The sequence below is a fragment of the Coturnix japonica genome, chromosome 4 (assembly GCF_001577835.2).
Source record: "Coturnix japonica isolate 7356 chromosome 4, Coturnix japonica 2.1, whole genome shotgun sequence".
Lineage (NCBI taxonomy): Eukaryota > Metazoa > Chordata > Aves > Galliformes > Phasianidae > Coturnix > Coturnix japonica.
The window spans coordinates 50,417,652-50,433,218 of NC_029519.1; the positions used below are offsets into that span (position 1 = coordinate 50,417,652).

Genomic DNA, 15,567 nt, shown 5'->3' on the forward strand with positions numbered 1-15,567 from the left:
AAAAAGGAAAGCTGACTGGGACTTTTAGTAACCAAAAATCCTTCTTCTGTTCTGTTAGATGACAAACAGAAAAATAGCAACAAAAATTTGTAAGAAACTGGTGCAAAAAACAGCAATCAGTTCCCAAGAGATTTTATTTAGAAAGTTACAACATGTTTGAGACTTTTCCCGTTTAAGTAGTGACTGCATTATCTCACACACTGAGCTCTAAGATGCACACATCCCCGATGTTACTCACAGAATCACAGAATGACCCGGGTTGGAAGGGACCTCAAGGATCATGTAGTTCCAACGCCCCTGCCTGGCAGGGCCACCAAACATACACCTTTACTAGATCAGGTTGCCCAGGGCCCCGTCCAACCTGGCCTTGAACACCTCCAAGGACGGAGCATCCACAACCTCCCTGGGCAGCCTGTTCCAGGGCCTAACCACTCTCCTAGTGAAGAACTTCCCCCTAACATCCAACCTAAATCTTACCTCTTTGAACTTAAAACCATTTCCCCGTGTCCTGCTATTGTCAGCCCTTTCGAAGAGTTTACTCCCCTCCTGGGAGTAAGTTCCCTTCAGGTATTGAAAGGCTGCAATGAGGTCACCCCACAACCTTCTCTTACATGGTTACAAACCATGAAAGACCAGAAATATTCTATGAAGGGTTCATGAACCCCTACATGTCACAAGGCCTGAAAATTCAGTGCAAACGCTGCCAACCTCGGGGCAAAACCCCTGTAATACCTTTTTGTAAACAACACTTTGATCTGTATGTTTAAGAAAAAAATAAATCAATCCATGCTAAAAACTCTTAAAAGAATAAATCCCCAAGAGAGAAGAAATGATTCCAAATGCTTCTAATGTATTGGCATTCCTAAGACAATTGCCTCCTTAAACACCACTCTATAATAGTGAAACAGCAGTAAAAGCATTTCCGTTAAGATATGCAGAGAAGAGGGATTTAATTTAGTGAGCACTCCTACAATATCATCTTACAACAAGCAGCTCAACAACAGCTTTTAAAACTCTAGTTGGATTTTTCTAGTAAATAACTGATAAGGAGCTCATTCAAGATGATGGGAGTCCTCGGTACAATACAAAAGGACGGAAGCGGACTAACACATCAGCGTGAAAAGAAGAGCCCTAATGAGCCCAAAATGGAAAACATGAAGGTAGGGCAATGAAATGTTTAGCTGATGAAGTCAGAAGTGATGTATTTCATGTTCAGGAAGGTCAATTAGAAAATAATGAAGTCAGAATATGATTTTTATTACAGTTATGAGCATAATTGTCAAACATATTTGAATTGCTAGGAGTGCTCCCTTAAACACGTTTGCTGTGCAACGCCCAGCAAGTACAAAAACAGCCCCACACAGAACCAGGCTCAGTGGCACCATCCTGCAGATGATGAGGTTTACCACTGTCCTTTGGGTAAGGAAGTTTACATCTGTACTAACGCATCTACCACAGGGAAATGATTGATAATTCTTTTTTCCTAGCCCTGGAAATTAAATAAATTGCTAGAAATCAGTCAATTTCCATCTGTAGCAAATTACATATGGCAAAAAAATTATGGCAAAGTTCACTGCAAATACTATGTTGTCATGATTGATAGCACTTCCTGGCATTCATTTACCATGCCACTACAACTCCTTTAAGTAAATCCATTATGATCACTATTATTCCAAAGAGTCAACGACAATTACAGTATAACCTGTCAAGTGTTCTAGATGTGGTAAATATGGAATTAAATATGGCATCTCATTGACACGGTAGTCCCTACTTCCTCCAGTAGTTACTCTCTAAACAGTAACTAAATTATCTGTTCATTCTAGGTCACCAATCCCAAATCGAGCCCTCCCTGCCTTAATCCTAAACCCAGTGAACGATAAGAGCCAACAGTTGTCACCAGATGGGAGGTGCCACCAGTGCACAGACCTGACCCACTGCTCAGTCATCAGCGCCCTGGTGCAGCAGCTGCCCTCCACCCTGCTTGCACAGGTGGGGAGGAGACTCCAGAGTTTAGCCCTAAGCACAATCAGGAGACAACACTGAATCTCCGTTCCACCCTTTGTTGGCTTCATAGGTTTTCCCATCCAAACCTTATTTCAAAATAACTCAACTGCTCAGTGTTTAAGAACATGAAACATAAGGGGTATTTATGAAGTCCCACCTTGGAGTCCATACACTTAACAGACACGAAGTGATAACGTTTTCTTGTTTCGTAGCAAATACCTTATGTTGGTGGCAAAACATTGCACAAAGGTCACAAACAAAGCAAGCGCTTGAAGCCAGGCATTCACTGCCTAACATTTCACTCTTCCAACAAGAATAGTTCATAACTGTATGAAAGGCATCTGAAAGAATTTAGAACTCTAGCATGTATTGGTTAGTAGCTTACAAAAAATAATAATGTCAATGCAGTATCCAGTCTGGATCAATGGCTGAAATAGAAGAACAAAAACAAGGAAATGTGAAGTAAAGGTTAACAGCAGACAACGTTGTGTCAGTGCTATAAAACTAGCTCAGCTAAAATACATAAGTGACCTTGTGTGATAACTGCTTGGAAAAGCAGGCAGGCCATTCCAGATAGGAAACGTAACCCTGACCATTTGTAAAATATAGAAGCGACCGACCTTACAAGAATTATTTCCCAGATCAAGTCTCCTAATCTAAATACAAAAAAAACAAAACACAGCTACCGAGGTGTTTGCTGTGGGAGAAAACCCACTTCCACTGAACTCATCCACTGCTCTTCTTCCTGAGGCAACTCCAACGAGCAAACCAAATAGCCCAAGCATTATTTATTTTCTTCACCCTTTCCTATTGCTCCGTAGTCATATTAAAGGAGTCATAAGGACAAGATACCATTTAGCATCTGCCTAAATACCGTGACTCGGCCGACCCGTTCAGCGCACAGTTCAGGCTAAGCTCTGCTCTTCCTTCCCAAAGGCAGCAGTGATGCTGGGCAGCACTCACGCAGTGTTGTTCCTCCCAGGCCGGGCAGCTCGGGCCGAACCTGAGCTCATTCACCGCCAGCTCCGCGCAGGAGGGACGGCTCCAGGCGGGACAGCTCGCAGGCCCAGCGCCCGCGCACAGCTCCGGAACGCGAAGGGAAGGAAACGCCGGGCGTCCCCAGGCTTACATAACACACAAGTTCACTGACGGTCCCTCATTACAAAACCAGGGGCCAGAAAACCACGCCATCTAGTTAACGTATAAGCGGCGGCAATGGCCCGAAGGGAGCAGCCCCACACCCCGCCCCGCTCTCAGGTAACGCCGAGCCGCGGCGTTTCCCTCCCTGCCCGCCCCGCCACCGCTTACTTCGCTCTCTAAACTTTTCCCCTCGCGTCCCCTCTGCGGCGGCACAGCTGGGACAGCAGCGGCGGGTGTTAGCGGCGCTGTGCAGCTCCGGGCGGGACACACACCTGCCGTTCCTTGGCCTCGGCCCGCACTGCCCGCTGTGGCGAGGGAGCGCTCCCGCCTCGCGGCCGTGCGTCACGCGGCCGTGGCTCGCAGGTGCGGTGCCCGCGGTCAGACCTCCTCCCTTCCAGCCCCGCTCAGGGCAGCGCCTCGGGGCGGATTGAGACGAGACATTCCTTTTCGCCCTCAAACCCTCCCGGCACCCCGCAAGGGCAACGCGTCCGTTCCGCACCGCTCCCGCCGCTGCGGGACACCGCGTCCCACGGCCCCGTCCCCTGCGGCTCCGCTCTCCCCAGCCCGCGGCTCTCCCCGCCGCCCTCCCTTCCTCAGACCCCTCCGCAGCGCAGAGGACGGACCGATGGGAGAACGGAGAGAGCGGCAAGGTGACACGAGAGCCGCCCTCCTTCCTCCCGCCCGGGCAGCGAGCCCACCGCCTCGGGGCTGCAGGAGCCGGGCCCCTCCCTCTGCCCGCGGGCAGTTCCCGAGCTCCCTCACCGCTCTCTCCTCGGGGGCCGTTTCTCCGCGTCGCTGCCTCTGGTAATAAGCCGACGACCGGCGCTCCGCTGCGGCTCTTCCCCTTCAGCCGAGCGGGGTGCGCGGCTCCGTCCGGCCCGGCCTGAGGTGCGGCCCTGCTCCCGCCGGAGCCCCTCCGCTGCGGCGCCGGGCCCGCCTGTCCCCTCCGCCCCGGCTGTGCTGCACCTGCCGCGCTGCCGGGCTGTCCCTGCGGCGCGGGCCGAGGAGAGGAGAGGACACCCTCGCTCCGTCCTCCCTCAACTTCTCATCACTTTCCTCCGCCCCCGTTCGGCCCCACCGCGCTGCCGACCCGGCTCCCGCCCGCCCGCCGGACGCATGCACCGGCGCCGCCGTCGACCCTCCGGGGATGCCCTCGGGTACGCAGGGAGCGGCCGCCCCTCGGCCCTGCTCCTCACCGCTACGGAGAACCGCTGTCCCGCTCCCCGAGCGCCCTCCCGCCCCATGCACTGCCCGGCTCCCAGGACGGCGGCGAGCTGCCGGCGCGGCAGGTGCCCTGCGCCCGCCTCTGGCGGGTGGGACCCGGCCGCGCTCCGCCAATCAGTCCGGGCGCGGCGGGGAGGCCGCCGAGGTGGCACCGCCGGGAGGAGGGGGAGGCGGCAGGCACGGGAGGTGAGCGAGGAGCAGCGTGATGATGGGCGCCCGGTGTGGTGTTGGGGCGGCTGAGTGCGAGCTGCGAAGCGTGGAGGATTAGCGAGGCGCGAAACAGAACTCCTCCTAATCTTCGCACATCGTTAACTGCGAGGGCTGAGCTCTGCCCTAATGCCTGTTTGCCTTTTCGTTGCCAGCAGGCTTTGTTTAATAACAAAACGCACAAGCACTGCAGAGCAACTCAAGCCTGACTTCCCGGTTCATTAGAGTTAAGCTCAGTTGCCTAATTGATCCCAGCTACTTGAGTGATGCCCCTTATTTCTTTCTCCTCCAGGAAAGCGTGTCCGACTGCTCGTGATCCCTGCTGGGGGAAAGCTGACTGAAGTGAAGTAGTGCTGTCTTACCTCTTGTTTTCTTTCATCCTGGGGAAAAAACTACCAGGAGGCGTCCAAAGTGATTACCTGGCGAAGCTTAAATACTAATGGTAATTCTCCAGTGATTGGTTGCCGTGTTTGTGTGTTTTGTAGGGTTTTTTGTTTGTTTGTTTGTTTGTTTGTTTTTTAAGGATAGTTTTGCAGCTGAAAGGAAGAACTGTTATTTAAGAGAACGGGACTCACTCCCCCGTCTGCCATGTACCTTTCAACGCCAAAACTATTCTCTTGATCAAGTTCTAAGCCCAAAAGTGTTTTACAGACTCATCGTGGTAAACACCTTCCCACTGCAGTTCTCAGGAAGGACTTTAAGGGAAGAGGTGGTTCAGAAATGTTCTGGTTTGACAGGAGATTAAGTTACTCCTTTGATCGAAGTGAACTTTTAAGTGTCATCAGTCAAAGCAAGAAAGTTAATTAAATTTATAGTCCTTTTTGTAGGTAGGGTAAAAGAGTGTCATGATAAAAAAAAAAAAAAAAAAGAAAGAAAAAAAAAACATAAGCTTTAAATTGGTCTCCTTTCTTGTAAAGATGCAAAAGAAATTGCAGGGTTAGTTTATTAGTCCAGTTTGTTTGGGATTTAAACCTTCGTATGATGTTCATCACAGTCTTTTAAGACCTCCTGAAGTTTCCAAGTATAAAAAACATAATCAGATTTTCTCGAATCTCATGTCCCGCATGATATTTAATAAAGATTACATGAGGTATTAAGTTTCAGTGGATGTTAGCTACAAGCTAATGGTGGCACTTGGCTTTCGTGTTAAGTATGGGCAAGCTTCTACAAATCAGGATCTGAAGTTAAAGGTCCCTTATTAAAGTGCACAAAACCATTATTATGTTGAAAGTTTTTGTTTCAGCAAGGCAGAGTTCCTCACTTTTATTATGTTCTGACTTCCCAGTTCCCCATCGTCAACAGACCAGAGACCAGCATGGGACAGTTAAAACGTTTTGTTGAAAACAAACATGTTCGCTGTGAATGGTTTCTTCATAGTATTGCAAATTTATTTTGTTATTATGTAGTGATGTTGTGGAAATGTTTTTATAAGTTCCACGGTGCCCCATGAATTCCAGCTTTCATTTAGCAAGTATTTCAAATCAAAGAACGAGATGTTGTTTGGTCTCTGCCTGTTATAGTTACAAACTACTGCAGATTTCCTTTTGTTTAGACTCCAGTTGTGTGCGTAAGTTTGTGTTTAACAGTTTCATATTTCAAAGTGATTTTTTTTTTTTTGTTTAAGGGAAGTACTGAAATACTCATTACATAATGTTACAATAGTACCTGCTCTCAGAGCAACCAACTTCTGGCTTGGAAGACAATATTCAAGTTTGAATGTTCTGTTAGCAGAACCTTCAGTTTATTATATTTTGCATGCAGCTAATCCTATGATGATTTTTTTTTCTTTGACTTGTCCAGGGAAAGCAACCTCAAATAATATCTGTAATTGCTTTTCCTGGTATAGAAGACTAAGAAATACTAAATATAGATTGTCTTGACTTTGATTAAAATTTTAAGTACAGAAGTACAGCTCAGTTTGAGATGAAACCTTCTTCATTTCCACATCACAATCGTTTCACAAAGAAATTGAATCCAGAATTAATAAGTTGTGATGCAATTATTAATATGTAAAAACAAGTTTCATCTGTCACAATTTAATCTCTTTTAGAAATATTGGGCACTCCTGAAAACTCAAATTATGGGATCTTATCAGATGAAGTAGTATTTCACTCTGGATTATTGATGTCTTGTACAGGACAGCTCCAATCTTACTCCCTGACCTTTTTTGGGATGAACATTTTAGTGATGTCAGTATACTTGTTTTATCATTAAAGAGATGTGATTTTCAGATTGTTTGGGGAATAAAAAGTGATAATGCAGTTTTATGTGTGCATTTCACTTTCTTGTATTTGTTATGTACTGCATACTTATAGCAGCCCAGCTGTGGAAACAGTAAATACAAGGTACAGCCCAATACTGAAGCCTGGAATTTTTGTTATTCAGTAAATTTTAGAATGTAACATAGAAATTCTACTAGAAAGGTTTGGGAATCTTGGAATTCCTAATTGGGAAAATTAAATAAATATGTAACAAAACGATGAACGTTCACAAAAAACTGTAAATAGGGAGTTTTTAACATTTTCATTAAGTTTTACATGGGTGATAAACACTTTGTATTTTTGAATAACCTTCCATTGTTACCCAAAGGGACACATTTATACTCTTTTCAAGAAAGGAGTTTATTTTATTTGCTTACAAGTTGGACATTTACATAATTCAAGTTGTTTTTAATAAATGAGCAAGGGATGAATCTCAATGTGAAGTGTTTCTCTGAGGGGTTTAGAACTTGGTTCTGTTGGATGAAAAGAAGAGTGCAGCTTCTGGAGAACACTGATTTCGGTTTGCAAGACTGTGAAGTCTGTGTGTCTTTTCTAATAAAATTTTTCTTATAAGAATATAAACACTTTAGTAAAGTGTTTAGGAAACACTTTACAGAAAGGGTAGTTAAGTACTGGAATAGGCTCCCCAGGGAGGTGGTTGAGTCGCCGTCCCTGTGTTTAAGAGCCATTTGGATGTGGTGCTCATGGATATGATTTAGCAGAGGGTTGTTAGAGTTAAGTACTATGGTTAGGCTGTGGTTGGACTTGATGATCTTCAAGGTCTTTTCCAACCTTGGTAATTCTATGATTCTATAAAAATTGATAAATCCAGACTTGCTTATATTTAAACCTAGTTGATTAGACTGGATGATGGATATACTTTAAATCAAGGGTTATGTCCCTGCTGCTTTTATCCTGATTTGCACAGGTCTGTTGGTAAAAGTAATTTCCTAGATTCACAGACTGCGATGATTCCCAAGCAATTCTTTGGGTGTTTTTTTCCTAGTACCTTGATTGTTTTGCTTATATATGCATGTATTTTAAGGATTTCTGCAAGCAAAATGGAAGTGTAACCTTTCATATAACTCATCTAAGATAGCTTTAGCTAATTTTGCTTGTTAATTGGTGTGAGATCATAAGCAGCCAATAAATTTAAATAAGGTTCTTAGTTTTATTGCCTTTACTAGTTTGCCAGATGGATCTAATTATCTTAAATGCATATTATCTAATTTAATTGCAGTGTTGCCAGACAACCATCTCTCCACATGTACTTGCAGCATCTTGTGACATTCTTCAGAGATGGACGTAAATACAATGAAGGTGTATGGAAGAGTGCGTTTACTGTAGGTAACACTTGGCCTTATTATCCTAAATAACTGACACTGTCACAAAAGTGACATTTGTTCTACTGGTATAGGTGATTACTGCAATTGAGTATGATTCTGAATAGTGGTTGAAATAATATTTTCTAGTTAACTGCTACAAAACCAGCATTTTTTCAGTTGGAAAAAAATCCTGGGATGCAGCTGCAGTTTCTCTCTGTACAGCCTGTGTGTTAACAAAGCATAAGTTTTCATTCTTTGAACAGTAACTTTACTAAAGGAAGAAAGAATAATTTGTAGTTCAGTAAAAGTTCAGTAGCTCAGTGAAGTTCAGTAAGCTCTCAGCTTTGACTGTTGTCTGATAGTACTGTACATTTCTGATTTGTTCTGAGTATTTATTTTCTGGCAATAATGTCAGAACAATATCATAGAAAATTCTTTTGAAACTATTAATATTTTGATGCTCTTTGTTACAAAGGACACAACTTGGCTAGAGAAGTTAGTTACAGGGAAGAGTGCTTTAAGTGTTTTGGGAGACTGAGCAGCTCCCTCATGAGTAGAGACTAAAGAAGCTGAAACTCTTCTTTAGAAAGGAAAAAGCTGAGTTTAGTATGGCTAAGATTTATGAAACTGTGAAGGAAGTAGACAGATACACAGCTGTTATTCATTGGATCCTATAATCCAAAAACCAGGTGATGCTTGCTGTAACAAGTATCAAAATAGATTAAAGATATGAAAAGAGGTTCTGAACAAGCAGCTGAACTTGCTTTTGAGCAGAGGAAATTGTAGAGGTGGGTGGTTTCAATATCATTTGGAAGGGGGGGTAAGTATATTTCTAGCTACGTGTCTGTGAACAACCATCACAGGTTGTACTGTAACTGTTGAGGTACAATAACCATTTATTCAAGGGATGAAATAAGGAAATTGATTACAGGAAGTGGCTTCTCTTATTATCAGAAACTGAGCAATGACGTAGAGGGGCTTGGCTCACCCGTACTGAGAACTCTTAGCTTAAAAGCATATGCACTCATGAATCAAATTATTTTGTGTTAGCTTTGTATCAATGAAGTTCTTCATATGAGATTGTACTTGCAAAATCTAACGACTTTTGTTTCTCTTACCACTAGTAAACGAAGATAAATGTGGTTTTAAAGAACTTAAGTTTTAGAAAATTAAGCTGCATGCTTAGCTCTGAGCACTTTGAAGTATTAAGTTAGCATGGGTTTAATTCTGAAAAGTAATTGTAGGTAGGGAGGCTGGATGTGGTGCAGATATTTCTTGATCGTGAGTAGGTTTTTGTTCTTTGTTGTTTGTTTTACATGTAGCCATCACTTGCTGAAGTCAGTTCAAAACTTATTAATTCTGTCTGCCTTGTGTTTTAATACTGTTCCTTGGTCGTTGCACTCAGGTTCCTCTCAAATACTGCAGTAACAGTTTTCAAAAATACAGAATAGCAACAGTGATGTTGGTGTTCAAATGTTGTGTCCTTTATTTATTTATTTATTTATTTATTTATTATTGTTTCTTTCCATAAACTTCTAAGTCAAGTTGTGATTCTTTCTTTAATTCTTTGGGAATTGAAATTAGAGCCACGAACTAAAATGCTATTAGTATCATTCAGGTGAAATTTGAAATGCCAAAGAATTGTTGTATCACTTACCAAGCTAATTCTTGTAAACTCACAATCTGTATGGATTAAAAGTGTGTGTTTCTAATTGCTGTTAAAATGTGTAAATATTTACAAATTTAACTTGTCATTTTTCAGGTTTCTAAGCTGCATTTGCAAAGAGCATCTGAAGCCATTCTTACCCTCCTTAGAAGAAGGTAAGAACTATATTTTTATTTATTTTTTTTAAGCTTTAGCAAGAGAACAAATGACAGATACTGTTAGTATGGCTTTTTGCCATTTTAAAGTCTCAAAAGATATTACAGAAATCCCCATTCGAAGTTTCATTATGTGATGTGACTTGCTTGATCTGATTAGTTTGTTAAAGATGAAGAAGTGGCTACTGAATGCTAATATGATTTAAAAATAGGAATGAAGCTATCCAAGTACTTAGCAAAATATAGTGTTGGTACTACTTTTATTCCTAACCTGCTTTTTCAGAACCAACTGAGATTCATTTTTAACCAAATACGCCAGCTGCGTATTGTAATACCAAGTTCAAAACTGGAATGCCAACAGAGTAAATCCATGCAACAAAGTGCCTAAATATGCTTTATGTTTATACTTCCTTGGTATGTGACTTTAGTAGTGATTGGGCTTGCTGATAGAGTTATAACTTAATCTTACATGATGATAAACTGTGGCTTCTGTCATTTTCTTTTAAAACAGGAAAAACTAGTAGCTTGTGACCATAAATGAAATATCTGATAATGCTTATATGCTTTACTAAAATGCCTTTCTGTTTGATAGGGGCGGGGGGAGGAAAGGGTATCAGAGCAAACCAATGTAGTACTCTAGCAGCATTTTATTTGGTTCTTGCAACTCTTCTCACTAATAAGAGCATTGTCTTACCACACCTCCTAAAGCAAACACTAGACCCAAAAAATTGCAGCTTGTTTACTCTCATTACCTCACCTGAAACACAAGAGTAACGAATAGAGCTAATGTGTCCCAGTAAGGACTCGGGGAAGTTATAAATTGAATGGAGATATAATTCATCGTTTGATAAGGAGATAATCATCAGGGGTGTGTGATACAGTGTGTTCATATGGGTGTTCAGTTTTGTTTTATAAATGGATGTTCTTAGCCTTAATTAGAGGGAGGGGGGATGTTTGCTTGTTTGTTCTTGGTTCAGTTTTGAGTAATAAGATGAAAAAACTGCATTGGGCTCAGTGATCTTACGTGTTTGTTTTTAAAGATGGCACTCAGCAGTTGTCCGAAAAAGAAACAGTTTTACAGCCTCTAGAGAAGAATTCAGGTTCTACTTCTGTGAATGCCTAAACACATTTTCCATCTCCTAGGACAGTGCTCTAGCCGAATGTTTTATAGACTTTACTAAGTAAACTAGTAATGACCCTAATTTTTTAATTTTTATTTCTTTTTTACTTTTTCCATTTGTTATAAAAATACTGTTTTTAAGATGAGTTTCATAAGTCTTTCGAATAATTTGTAGTACTGAGTTTCTGCAGTAGTAGGATAATAGTCTTAAGTCGGGAGGTCCATTTTGATCCAGGATTGTTACTAGAGACTTACAGAACTTGAGAGAGAAAATAAACAGGATAGAGCTCTTCAACCTTCTTGTCAGGACATTTGTAGTCTTTGCTCAGGGCAAAGATCCTGAGTTCAAACTCGAGCACCAGGTGATTATTTAATATAAATACAGTGTCTTGTTTGCAGATGAAGCCAGGAGAGGTTGAGGGCGGTGATTTCCAGCAAGTGGTAAACAAAATGAAACAGTTCAACAGTATGATGATTCGAAACTGCTAAGGGAACAAAACATAGTCACTGATGCAAGTCCACAAAGCACGAAGGATGTATGTGGTATTTCAAGTGCCCTAAGTACATCTTAGCAGCACTGTAGTGCATTGTTAAGTCAGTAACATCTAGTGTTAAATTCCTTGTGACAGCTGTGTGCCTTCACTAGCAATGCTTGTTAATCTTGTTATAACCCCTTCAATGAGTCTAGTAGGAGACATGCAAAAATCACTCTGTACCAATGGCAAACCAAAAAGAAATTACCCAATTTTTGAGTAGCCACTGCTGTATCCTCATGCCACGTATTCCAAACAAATACTTGTGTACTTGTGTTTCATCCTGTGAACACTACTATAATCTTCTAAAATGTTGTACTGCAGTCACCACCACCCGCCATTTTAAGCTTAGTAGAAGTTGGTTTTGTATTACATCTAGAAAAGCAGACTTTCCAGAAAGTCATTCCTTTTTGTTCTTCAGTTTCTCAAGTAATAACATATCTTTTAAAGAATTTTGTTCTCACTATTTGATCTTTGTATGTTGCAGTACTTGCTATGAGCTACTTGCCATCTTCCTTAACTTTAACAAAGTTAAACAAAATCTTTCTTCAGACTCTCTTCTGAGTGCTGTGGAAGCCTTTATTTATACTATACCAGTGATCAGTCTCCCTTCTGTCAGCACATCTACCTGCTGCAAGCATCATACTGTGTTTTCTTCTGTTTTCATGTAAGAAATGGGACCACAGTCTAAAATTCCACAATCAAAATCTGTTTTAGAGGTGCCAATTATGTGCAAGTAAGATTATATCTTGTTTTTATAACTAGTTATTTTGGAACACATGCTATGCAATTTAAATTACATTGTCTTCTCAGTGACATCCAATGATAGAACAAGGGGCAATGAGTGCAAGCTGGAACATAGGAGGTTCTGTTTAAATATGAGGAAGAAACTTACAGCAGAACCTTGGAACAGACTGCCCAGGAAGGTTGTGGAGTCTGATTCTCTGGAGACATTCAAAACCCCACCTGAACATTCCTTTTTGAGCAAGCATTTTGTGTGCTTTTGTTTTGTCTTTCTTCCTGGTCTCCTCCTCCTGCCTTTTTCTTGTATTAAACTTTGCAGCTTACTTTTACTTCCTTGTCTTCATCAAAAAAATCATTATAGTTGTGGGTGTATGAAACTGCTTAGCTTATATCTTCTTTACATGTATGACCGATGGAGAAAATCATTAATCACTTCTGACAAATGACTCTACATTTTCTACACTGATTACTACTTAAGATTTTTGTGGAACTACAGTTGCTTTTCCATGTCTTGTTGTGTAGTAGTTGTGTGTTGCTGCAATCACATTATAAAAAATCTTGAATGGTGGCTGTGTTACCTCAATTTGCTTTTTGATAAACCTACTAGATCAATGGATTTTTTTTTTGTTTGTTTGGTTGGGTTTTTTTGCCTCTCTTCCCTGAAGTCACAAGTGCACATTTCCTATTCTTTAGTTAGGGAAAAGATAAACTGTACTCATTGATTTGAATGCAGTGAAAACTTAGCTTATACATCTGAAGTACTTAAGATCTAGAACCTTGGAATCTGACCACTGCTTTGTTCCCCTTTGTGCAAAAGAAAAGAGAATAAATTATGTTCTACCCAGCACTGTTATCTCTGCTTAGAATTATTCTATGCAACCTTATCTCTGTTTATGAACTCCCAAGCAAACTGAAATTGGGCAAGAACAGGAATGGACAGGTGACTGCTGACTGAGTGATGCGGGCCCTAACTTGTGATGGAGAAAGAACAGTTGGAGCACTTCTCAGCAGAAATCATCAAACTCTTTTGCAGTTGTATTGATGCTGTCTTATCACCATGCATTCCATGTGTTGTTCTACTCACGTGAATGCTCTTCTGCAAGACACTGGCTTTGACTGGAACTTTAGTGATTTAATCACAGCTACTGTCTGTGACTACACACATTTATATTAAAGCTCTCATGGGAACTTTGAATTATATATCGAATATTTTGCTAAGGGAAATTGATTCTTAGTTTCATTCCAAGGCTGTGTAAAGTGTATGCAAGTGCATTATATTTGGAACAGTGGCTTGTTATACTTAAGTTTCTCCTGTTATCCATTAATGTATTAGTAATGAGAGAAACTTGTGTGATTCTCTTCTGTATATATATTTTTTTGCTTCCATGTGAATGAAGAAAAATACTGAAATCCATTATAGAAATGTTTTACATGTAGGTTAGAATATTTGGAGATCATGGTGAATCTTCGTCCTGCAGAAGAGAGGCCTGCTGCTTAATGTTGCCTCAGAAGATGTTTTAAAGTTCTAGAGATTGTGATATCTAGAGTAGCTCTGACCATTAACACTGTGATCCTTCATAAAATAATTTAGGTTGGAAAAAACATCAGGATTTGATCAAGTCCAGCCCCGACTCAAAGTAGATCATGCTCGTGTTGGATGCTCAGAGCCTATCCACTTGAGCTTTGGACACTTCTGAGGATGGTGATTCCAGAAAGTTTGGGAAACTTTTTCCAGTGTTAGACTTTTTTTATGATAACAACTTTTTTTTTTTTCCCAGATAAAAAATCCTGTGTTGATCTTTGTCTCCATTGCCTCTCATACTGTCACTGTACTCCAAGGAGCCGTCTTTAAGGCATTCCATTATATAGCTTAAGGTTAACCCCCAACTTTGTCTTTTCAGAGTAGAACAAGCTCAGTTCTCGTGTCTTGTGAACACAGACCTGTAAACTGCACTCTGCTTCTGGGAAGATGAACTAAAGAATCAGTGTTTTTTTTTATAAAGATAAAATGTTCTGTCTATTACATTCATCGCTGATGCATTTTGTACCAGTAGAAGGAATCTTTTTGGATGTGTATTTTCATTTGTAGATTACAGAACATTAGAGTAGCTATTAATCCATATAATTTCCATCTTTGGGTGTGGATTTTGGGCTATAGCATACAAATATTCCTCTATGTCTACCCAAGTCTTGGTTTTATTATGTAAATTTGTTTGAAGAGGGTTTTACATTGAACAGAAACAGGTTGGTTCCCAGAAAGACAGTACTTCAAGACTAAATTTAATTAACATGTTAATGACTCAGATCAGTTCTTGAAATCTGCAAATTCTGAAGATGGTAGTGGTTCCTCCCTTTGATTTATTTCATGTCCATGAAAGAGCTGAAAATGCACTTTTGAAGAAACATATTCCATTAGAGGCAGTTTGAGAGTTGGAATAAAAACAAACAAAAAAAACCCACAAGGATGATGTTGGTGGAAATGAAGGCATTGGAAATAGCAAATGTGAACAAGAGTAAAGTATAGGTGGTGTAGAAGGTCAAACTGAAACTACTGTGTGATGGAGAAATGGTCACAGAAATCACTGTATATGTATCAAGACACAAAGGGTTTTGTGGGTGTAAGTCATTCAGGTGCATGAAGTTCATTCTTATTCTTTACAGTAATTTATTTCAGGGCAAGCCTGAAAAAAAAATATTGTGAGAGGAGTCATGGAAACCATTGCATTTCTGTAGTGCAGTGGAGGAGATTACTTATGGAAAAGGGAGGAGTCCATTTGCTTTTCAGCCTCTGTTTTAAATAATGAAACATCTATTCCCAAGGAGAAGAAAGAGTGAAACAATAGAGCTGTGTTTAAAATAAAATGGTCATTTGTCCAGACTCTGATTTCTGGTTCATCAGTACGTCTTTGTGAGAGGTACTTCCCTGAAATACGCCTTTGTTTCAAATGGAATGCAACCAGGGGCGTATAGTGCAAGGAGTCTCAGTTGGACAGGCTTAAACAAACAATAAGACAGTGCAAAGACTGCAATTATTATTATTATTTTTCTGTGCCATGCTCTATTCATTACCTGATTAAAGCATGAGCCAGAGCAATATAGCTTGAACGTTCCAACCAGATGAGTTCTATACCACAGTTTTAAAGGTTGATTGGGTTTGGTTTTTTTGGTTGTTTTTTTTTTTCTTTTTT

At 41.0% G+C, this 15,567-nt stretch overlaps 2 protein-coding genes across 6 annotated transcripts in view; one reads left to right on the forward strand and one right to left on the reverse strand.

Annotated features, from left to right (window-relative positions):
• Nucleotides 1-4,012, reverse strand: part of UGT8 (UDP glycosyltransferase 8) — a 45,106-nt gene extending 41,094 nt beyond the window's left edge. The window contains exon 1 of one of the 3 annotated variants that reach the window (XM_015861945.2): nucleotides 3,907-4,012. Coding sequence is in view for 1 of the 3 variants with exons in the window: in XM_015861944.2 (XP_015717430.1) it covers nucleotides 2,857-2,866 (10 nt within the window). In the remaining 2 variants the exon portion in view is untranslated. Of the gene's footprint in view, nucleotides 1-2,856; nucleotides 2,943-3,312; nucleotides 3,401-3,906 lie in introns of those variants that run through there. The other 2 variants (XM_015861946.2, XM_015861944.2) reach the window with 2 other exon arrangements.
• The window catches only part of ARSJ (arylsulfatase family member J), a 180,922-nt gene continuing 168,548 nt past the window's right edge, over nucleotides 3,194-15,567 (forward strand). Inside the window, exons 1-4 of one of the 3 annotated variants that reach the window (XM_032444043.1) lie at nucleotides 3,194-3,261; nucleotides 4,868-5,017; nucleotides 8,077-8,179; nucleotides 9,924-9,982. The gene's annotated coding sequence lies outside the window, so the exon portion shown is untranslated. Of the gene's footprint in view, nucleotides 3,262-4,212; nucleotides 4,302-4,484; nucleotides 4,555-4,867; nucleotides 5,018-8,076; nucleotides 8,180-9,923; nucleotides 9,983-15,567 lie in introns of those variants that run through there. The other 2 variants (XM_032444040.1, XM_032444041.1) reach the window with 2 other exon arrangements.